Genomic DNA, 9,941 nt, shown 5'->3' with positions numbered 1-9,941 from the left:
CAACCCGGGTCATTCTATGATTCTATAACCCATCTGCCTTTAAATCTTACCAGTATGGATACAAACCTGAATAATGGTTTACAGCTGCACCAGTAGATCACCACCTTCTAGGAACAGGTGAAGCACAGAAGTACCACGCACTCACCTGGGGGTTCATCAGCATCAGGTGGGGTTGCTACCAGATGATTCCATTTCTTTACCTGGTATTCTCAGGCACTGCTGTGCAGCAACTGCCTCTCCCAAGAATGTTTCCAGGCAAAGCTATGGCATCTATGTCCTGCCTCCCTCCTGCATATGAGACTATCAGGAAAGCTGGCAAGGAAATAATGGGATGCAACACTATCAATACACTGATAATGTCTAGATGTTGATCTTTACAGTATTTCACTCTGATAATGCCATTGCCAGGACACACACAAGACCTGGATAACTAAATTTCCAGATGCATAAAGGGAAAAGTTAAACCATTAGCTGACAGAACTAAACAGAATGTGCTACTCATCTCACATCCCACTAAAATCTGAGCTATTTCTCAAATTCCCAATTTGTATTTGTGTAGGCTCCACTGCTATTATCATAGAACAGCAGCAAACACTTTATTTCTCTGGGGAGCAACACAGCGTGCCCACTGCCTGGCGGGTGACTTGAGTTGCTGCAAGACCGAGCACAGACTGCATCAGCCTGGACACAGATGCAGCAGTTAGACCTCCTGGCACATCACCCATCCATTAAATGCAGATGCCAGGCTGGCTAGTGACATCAACCATCTCAGGACCTGTGTGTTCAGAGATGGCTGCTCTCCTCAGATATTAGAACCCACAGTAGCTCCCTCTGGCACTTGGCTTTAAACAACTTTTTTTGGGGGGGCAGGGGGTGGTATATAGACTGCCAAAAATTGGCCTCTGAAGAGCCTCCAACTGAGACACAATGCCCCAGCTAGCATTAAAACTATTCTCTGCAGTAGGTCTTTTGTTTCAAAGGCATTCAGAGCACATCTCCTTACAAATGTTTCTGTTTTTCAATAAATCCTTGCTACTTTCATTGCCTTTACCTTGCAACTTAACATTCATTTGTACTGAGCCACCTCATTACATAAGGCTCAATGCTCTCAATGTCTTGCTGTGCAGTTTCCAGCTGTCCTAGCATTTATCACCCTCCCAAAGCCAGCGTGGCTAGAATGTCGATAAGGGCTGGATTTACTGCATCTCCCCGCTGCCTCAGCACTCCAAGCAGAGTTCCTGTTTGGTTCAGGCAGGCTGACCAAACACATTCTTAGTGACCGCAGCTGGAAAGGATTTGAAGGAGTTCCCTGCCTTTCATTTACATCTAACTTCAGGAAGCCTCAAATCTTGCTTTTAGGAGATCACACTTCTCAACTTCTTACAGGGGCATTAACAGTGACTTCAGGAATGATTTTAAGAAACATTGTTTCCACCCTTTTAAAATCTTTCATTTCCAACATACAAAATGACTCCTAATGTACATCGGTTCTTTCAATCAGTCATTATTTTTAAAGGCACATAGCATGCACCTAGAATAACACCAAGGCATGTCTGATAAGAAATTGATAAATATCTGAATACTTTTTGCTTTGCTACAACTCTGTTGCACTTCTTCTAATAACTGTTATCAGAACAACACAAAAAGGTGATACCTATCCTTGCACAGCTGCCTAATTAAACAACCTACTGTCGAATGAACAAGGCCATAGACTCTTTCATTTCTCCTAGATCAGATGTCCCCATTCATGCTTTTTCTCATTATCCCTTCCTTCCTGTGCACAAAAGGACCACGCATCAATAACACTGACTTCAGCCAGCGCAGCTTGGACTTGTATCTAGACATACGGGACTGACATAACAGCTCCCTAGTCCACATGGAGTTTAGGTATGAGCAGCACTTGAAGAAAAAAAGCCGCCCAATTCCAGGCCCTCGTTCTTAAAAACAAAATAAAACAAAAAACCTTGAAACCACATGGTTTGGATGAGATATACAACTCATGTCCTGGCCATTTTTAGTTCCTCACAACAGCTCAGGTCATTTCATTGACATTTTCTATCAGACACGTGAAGAGAAATAAAATGAAAAATGGCTAGTATCCTTTGCAGAATATAGCATTAAGACATGTGCCCTTCTGGATACACATGAGCTAAGATTTTGTGTATACTGAGATTTTGTCCCCAAAGCATGTGAGATTTTTCCTACAGCTGTAGTAGACATGTAAGAAAATTGTTTCCTTAGCTTAACTTTGTCTTGCTTCTTTGCATATGTTTTTATAAAATTCAAAACCCTAAGATCTGGAGACAATACCACAGCTGTAGCTTTAGGTTCTTCAACCACTAACTACATATCTACAGATTTTTCCAAAAGTTAACATTTATTCATAAATTCATACTATCAGCAATCCTTTGAGAGGAATTATGCTCTTAAAAAATAAGCTTAAACAATAAGATGTAAAGCTAACAATGGTCTTCGGTTTATGAACACCTTACCCGGAAGCAGATGAGACATCCATAACTACAAAAAGTGTGGCAACCTCCTTTCGACAGTGTAATAAAGAGCCTCTCCATGTGATAATATGAAAAACAGCTACTAAAAAACTTTTGCACATTATTTGCACATTTCTTTTCATTGTTTACTCTCTCTATGCTTGTTACAAGCACAATGATTGACCATCGCATCCTATAGCTGTTTGTTTCCTTCTTGTTGTAACTAGTGCTACTGTTAACATTCTCCACCACACCTTCTAACTCAGAGAAACAGGAACATTCAACGCAGATTTACTAAAAGATCTCTTTTCCAGTTGATGGTAATTACACAGAACAATGACCTTATCGCGACAGAGAATGTAGGAATGGTTAAGAGGATATGCTCAGTGGCTAACAGGATATGCTAACCATATTTTCCCTGTTGTGTCAAGGATTCTAGGAGTCAGGAAGGAATACAGAACACTGGGATTCTTTAAGAAGTCTTGAACTAGTCTACTTCTGGAACTATTAAACATCTGTGACAGATAGTCTATCCACTCCATATAGGGAAACATTTACATAGTACCATCAGTTAAAGCTTGAAGGAAAGTAACATCTGTTTAAACCAGTCTACCAAAACTAAGCATACATTGAGAAGAAAAAAATGTAACTGGAGGCATAAAGAGGGTATGTCTAGCTATAGCATAGACTCCTTCATAAATAAGTAAACAAACAATACTCTTACGTTTGCTAGGGTGCCTGTTCAGTCACACACAACCACAGCTTGCTTTTGCTTTTAACACCATATTAGTCTTTAAGGAGCAGGAATTAGAAGTCTGTGCCCAATTTGCACTCAAAGCTCCCAAGACACTGTTATCTTCTGCCCTGCATCTTAGTTCTTTTTCTTTTGCACATCTTCCTCTTCCCAGGTAGCAGGCACAAATAAAACAAACCAATAAAGTTCATCTACCTGAGCTGATTTTTTTTTTTTTTTGGATGGATAATTCTACCAGATAAATAAACTTCCAAATATTAGAGAAGAAGAGAAGGAACACAGAACAGTCAAGACAGAACACTTGTTTTTGTCAATATTTCTTTAAATCCCAATCCAGCTCCTAGTAAGACTAGACACTACTTACAACACTCCTAGAACTGCAGAAGAATGGAAACACAATAGGGAGCGAGTGGAGAGGAGGACAAGACAGCCCAGTGGCTGGCTTCACACATTCACATATACAAAGCCAGCATCCACTGGGGTCCTTAAGGCCCAGATGCCCCACTAACAGGAACAAACCCAAACACAAAGGTAGCACATGAAATGTATTTACCTATTTAAACACAGGCAGCTGGTCAGGCTAGAATGGGGAAGGTAACTGCTAATTCCTTGTACTACAAGGAAGGAATGGAGTAAAAAAACCCAAGCCCACGGGCAGGTTTTTGCTTTGTGAACCTCTGTCTGTGTTGCTGGTTAACAGTGGTAAGTATAAAAAAATCAAAGAAAAATAATCTATTTATAGAACAAGTCAGTAGTCTGAGACATTTAGAAAAAAGTAAAAACAAGTCCTTCTTTAAAAATGGATTTACTAAAACAACTGTCACCCAGGATGACCCCAAGCCCTCTGGTCCTCTGGCAAAGCCAGAGGCAACTTCAAACAAGAACTGTTGCTGATTGTACACTGGTACATATCCAGCAGAGCCAGCAGGGAGGGGGATTTGCACTGCGAACAGTATCTGCAGACTGCTTGCTGGTATCGCTTGAGGCCATGCCCGTAGCCTGGTGATACTGGAAATAGTTGTGAGTGAAACTTTTCACAGAAGCACATGTCAGTGTAACCTCTGAGGTAAGTGGGCTGTCTTCTTTCCTTCCCATCCCTGGGTACAGATCACAGAAGCTGGGGCCCTGGGTGTTGTACCTTCTTGCCAGCTCCAACCTGCGTGAGACAGCTTTAATATGCAGGAGTGCAGAACTCTAAGCAAAGCCTAGAACAGGAGAGGGCACCCCTGGGGAAAGGGATGCGCTCTGCTCTTCCCCAGCTCTGGTCTAGGTACACATCATCAATGTTTTGTGGCCCTCCTCAGGACAGGAAGATCAGCTGTTCCCCACTAAGGAAAACATTTTGCCTAGTGGAGTAGAGTTGGGTTTCTTTTTTGGTGAACACAACCTTTGCAGATTGCTGAGATCATGAGCTCCTCTGCCCTTTAGCTACAAAAGAGAAATTAAAAGAAATTAATCCACTTGCTCCCATCCTTACAATGTAGTGTTAGCTGCCTGGCTACGGAGGCAACCTCACTCTCCCAAGACATTGCCCTACTCACTGGGTTGGCATGGGGAGGCAAAAGATAACTTCCAACGTCACCTCCTTAACTGACAGGGTAAGGCCTAAAAGCTCCAGCCTATGCCCACCAATTCCAGGCCAGCTCCACCGCTAACATGTACTTCTAACATCCTGAAGTGTATAATCTAACAGCCTCGGGTTTGCTCAGTCTCCAAGAGCAACAGCCACAAAGATGGAAATACTCAAGTCAAAAAACACTGGCTGAAGCTCCTAATCAGGCAGTGTCTGCATAGATGAGTTGGTACCACTGTGCCTTGACGTCCCCATTGTACGAAGGAAGCCAGCTGTAAGGAAGGGACCAACTCTGCTGCAGGTCTGTACATCCTTGGAAGTGAAGCTCAGTGGCTACATTAGCTTCAAACCCTCTCTTCCTGTAGGGTTTCCATAGTCCATTTCCCAACAAGTTCCAGGCATCAAGTAGTTGCTAACTTGTCTCCTTAAGATCTTCCACTGGTAGTTTGTAGCTCAATAAGAAAGGAGGAGGAGGTGCATGGGCAGGGCTACTTGGTCCCTGAATTGGCTTCTTTGCACAGTTTATACAGATGTAATCCTCATTCTCAGCCATTTCTGGAGATACACCAACACAAATTTGATGAAACCACTCATCACAGCCACCATCACACTGCACCCAGTCTACCTGCAAGAGATCAGATCAGCAAAACATAGCACGTTACTAGGAAAGACAGAGAGGCTTGGTTTCTATGAAGAAAATACCTTCTATAAAACTCACAGGTATACCTTGAACACAAAAGCTTTTGGGCACAAACTAATGACCTATAGAGCATGTTTTAACAAGCTGCTTTGGTTTAATAAAACATAACACTCTTCCAACAAACCTTGCCCCTCTTGCATCCTTAGACCATCACAATAGAAGCAGTACTACTGCTGAGGAAGATGACACTCAGCTCTCCTCAAAGAGGAGACATACCTCTAGACAGGTATGCTAGAACATACAACATTAAAAATAGAAGCCTGCTCAAGGACAGTTACTTCGGCATAGATGAGAGTCTACAAATACACATCCTAAATTATATACATCACCCTACACTGCGTTATCAAATGGTAGCTTTTGCAACAAAATGACTTGATTATTGCTTTTGGCCAAAAAAAAAGCCACATGACATGAGCAGCTTTAAGATTTAGTATTTTTCTACCACCTAGATACTGGGTATACAGCTGGCCACCAAAAGCCAAAAAAATGCATACAAACTGTAACTCCAAAGTCAGAACATTTAAGCTAAAATATTTCAAACTTTGAGCTGAATTTTCTGTAGAACAATTAGGAAAAGATATAAAAAGTAAATTAAAACTTAAGAAAGAAAAAAGAGATTAATTATTAGATTTCTGTAATTCCCTGATCAAAAAGTCAGTGCACAGAAACTCAGATCTGCAGGATAAGGAACATAGGCTCACAATTTTAATGGCACACTCTGGTACAGCCTTAAAAATTGTTACTGCTGTAGTTCTGCTTTCACCTTACAGAGGAATGTGAAAATGAAAACATACTAGAAAATAACAGTAGTGGCAACCTATCTAAAATTAAGAAACATTATCAGCTCAAGATTTTAATTTAGTTTGTAGGAAAACTACTCCTGAGAAAATTTTTAAAAGTGACTAGTAATGTACACTAACAGCTGCAGCTTCAGTCATTACATTCCTGTATCTGCCATTTTTTACTTGTACGGTATTCACTTGTTAAATGTACAAAAACATGTCCAACTTTATGGTAAGACAGTAATTCCATTAAAATCTTTGATTATACAACCAGGTATTTTTACTCAGTTTAATTTGTGGAAGTTTGACAAATTTAGTAGAACCTCCTTTATAATATGAACTTTAAGGCACTCTCCTCCCTCTTGCAATCTCAATTTCTGTAAAAATGTACTAATAAGGTAATTATCATCTGTGAAGTGAATGGTGTTATAAAGACTAACATCTTCTGAGTGATTGAGTGTACTTTCTAACCTTGGTCTAAGTTTAAGACTTCAAAACTGGTCAGTTCAACACTAAAGGTTCAAATGAACACTTTAATTCCATATTTCAATTTTGCAAAACAAGAAATAAGTTCCTGGTATTTGTATTTGTTCCTACTCTCTTGTGCAAGTCAGTGCAGTACAGTGTCAATCCCACAGTTATTACTGGGAGCAAGTTTTTTCTTCTCACTAAAAAGCAGAAAAAAAAATTCCAAATAACCCCATTTTTTGATCATCAGTTAGTCAGTGTTAAAAGCTGACAATCAGGACAGGCAGTACCACAGGGGGAGGCAGCTCAAGTTTCTTTTGTAAAAATCCAATCAGGTCTAAAATCACTGATTATTTCTCTCCAACAAAAAAAAAAAATGAAGCACTGTAGTTTGTATATCCCTCAGCTTGCAGCATCACTGTTCACAGACTGTATGCAAGAAATACAGAAAATTTACTTCATTTGGGAACATCACACCACACATCCCACTCTGCTCAGAAACACACTGAAATCAGGAACATTTCTAGCTGAGTCAAAGAATTAATCCTTTGAATCACACAATGCATGTTGCATATAGCCAGCAAAAAAATTACACAGCTTGAAGAGGTTAAACTTCCCAAACAAGACAGAGTACCTTTTCCCAGATTCTAATTTTCCGTCTTCTTCTCCTGTTTTAAAGTACCTAAGAGAATAAGGAAGTTCTATAGTATTATCTACTACATCTGTGCACCTACCCAAGTACTGCTCAGTCCCCTCTCATTTACAATCCACTTTTGTTGCCCATGCTGTTCAATCTGATTACTAAATTGCACCGAGGTTTGACTTCACATGGAATTGCCTATGACAGAACTAAGCAAAAACTCACTTTGTCCTTGCAGGGCCTCTGGCAGTTTTGTGCAGCACATACAGCATTCTCATCATCTGACTCTTCTGCTCCTGACCAGTCATACTTAGAAGGAATATCTAGAACCTTCTTCTCTCTTTTCTTCTCTGTGCTCTCCTTTGCTAGCTCCACCTTTGCGACAACTGCCTTCTCTCGCTTCTTCTTCCGCTCCTCTTCCTTAGCCAGTTTCTTTGCCAGCTTGTTCAGCTCCCTTGTCTTATCCATGGTTAGTTTTAGCTTCTTCTTCTTGGGTTTTTCCAGTTTTTTCAGCTCTTTAGATTTTTGCTTCATATCTCCGAAGAACTGCTCTGCTCTCTCCAGCTTTCGTTTCCGCTTCCTCTCAGAAGAGTCTCTCCCTCTCATTTTCAGTGGCTTCTCATCCATGCTGTCATCCTTTATAAAAAGGGTGAAAAGAGATTTTTTTTCCACATGCAAATCTCCATATACTGCAAACCTGTGGTTTGAGAGATCTATTTAACCTCCACCATTATGCTGACATGGTATGAAGAAACCTATTCAACAACATACTGCTACAATTTCTAAACAAAAAGAGGCTCAACTTTACTTTCATCATTCTAGAAAAAAAATGTAAGTGGTATCAACTATGTCAAAGTACAGTAAATCAAAAATGTCCAGTGGAAAAAGTAAATCATTAGCAAGGGTAAGGAGGCAGAATAAGCAATAATTACAACTACCTTCTCACATTGCTTTTTAATAAAAGTTGAGAAGATTAATCATTTGTTAGATGCTTTTGCTTACTTTTCATCCTAGGTCAGTCTTGCCTGTAATTATTTTTGAGAGAAAGCAATTGTAATTCTGGAGATTAAGCGCAATTGGTGAATTCTTAAAAAGTATCATCAACTCAAGCAAGAAAAGAAAGTAACAGATCCATTATCTGGGGAGCTCCCAAACTGGCACACATTGTAAATATCCTGGCGTCATTAACAACTCTTAAATAGCAGATTCAGATCAGAAGTGAGGCTTAAAATTGTAAAACTGTCACTGCAGGTAGCATCCACAGTGACAAGTCCTATTTATATCTGAAAGATTCACATGCATAGCTCCTTTGTACAAACAGGACTGACTCAATTTCAGTTAATCCAGCTAAATTTTAACCTTAATACTGATCAACAGATTAAGGATATACTATAAGCCAGTAAAGAAGGACTGTTTATCGTACATTACTTAATACAGCTACTCCACCCAAAAACAAATCCTCTGAGGATTATTTTATAAAAACCTATCTATTTTTTGCATGTAAATAGACATATCGAGTAGTTCTGGTCAAACAAGTCGTCATAAGGGTTAACCAGAAAATGTTGTAATGCTCCCCACCCCTCCCCCCCAAAAAAAAAGCTGTGCTGAACTATAATGTCATAGTCTAGCATACTATTTATAAATGGCTATCTGCTGGCACTCAAACTGTTCTTCAATCAATTCCATGCCAAAACCATTACATTAAAAGAGCATTAAGCTTACAAAATGAAGTACTTGGGTCAGAACATGGTAAAGCAGTACTTCTTCCGAGACAGTGTATGCTTTACACTACTGTCCTAACTGATGGCAGTTTGGCAACACCTTGACTTATTTGTATATGGATATCCACTGGATATGGATGGCACTCAGAAAATGAGACAACGGATTAATATGCTCATCTAACCTCACTGTTCACAGCATGTAACTTTCCATTTTTACACTACCAAAATGTCAGAAGAGAACCATCTTCAATCTATTTCCTGTGCAGTTCAGTAACCCGAAAAGCAATGATATACTCCACAACTACACATGGTCAAATTGACCCCTAACTTCAGCTGATAGATGATAAAGGATGGGTTCCAGTACCACCCTTCAATACAAGAGTTTACCCTCTCTTCCAGCACACACCCCTCATTCACACACACCACTTACCCACTGCATGAATGAGGCTAAGTGATTTGGACTAGACCCCAGAATCAGCGGATAAACCTGCTGCATTCATTGTCAGCTGAGCAAAGTGATCAGCAATCAGCACATCTTCACAGTATATTAATAAAAAACAATTGCTATGTCTATGTTATTCTGAGGAAGAATAGGAATCTTACTACTTGCATTACCAACCCATGTTTTATTAAAGAAACAGTGCTCCTTCCTCAGCAAGATGCAAGTACGTACCAAGTTATACAAGCTAAGTGTAGACTTTCCATCTTCCTAAATGCTTCCTGTAATTATTTTGCAGATCAGTTCTGAACCCAAGCATAACGAAGAACAGCGTTTCCTTGCCTGACCTTATGTTTTCTAAAATAAGGTCTGCAC

At 40.0% G+C, this 9,941-nt stretch overlaps 1 protein-coding gene across 1 annotated transcript in view; it reads right to left on the bottom strand.

The window, feature by feature from the left end:
- Positions 1-3,461: 3,461 nt before the first annotated feature.
- Positions 3,462-9,941, bottom strand: part of KDM5A (lysine (K)-specific demethylase 5A) — a 48,212-nt gene continuing 41,732 nt past the window's right edge. The window contains exons 26-27 of the mRNA XM_010075777.1: positions 7,632-8,042; positions 3,462-5,441 (exon numbers count right to left, since the gene is read on the bottom strand). Coding sequence (XP_010074079.1) covers positions 5,229-5,441; positions 7,632-8,042 — 624 coding nt within the window. The 3' untranslated portion in view covers positions 3,462-5,228. The remainder of the gene's footprint in view (positions 5,442-7,631; positions 8,043-9,941) is intronic.

The sequence above is a fragment of the Pterocles gutturalis genome, unplaced genomic scaffold, assembly GCF_000699245.1.
Source record: "Pterocles gutturalis isolate BGI_N339 unplaced genomic scaffold, ASM69924v1 scaffold50967, whole genome shotgun sequence".
In the NCBI taxonomy this organism is placed as follows: Eukaryota; Metazoa; Chordata; class Aves; order Pterocliformes; family Pteroclidae; genus Pterocles; species Pterocles gutturalis.
Note: the sequence above shows the minus strand (reverse complement) of the source record. Positions and strands in the feature narration are given on the sequence as shown.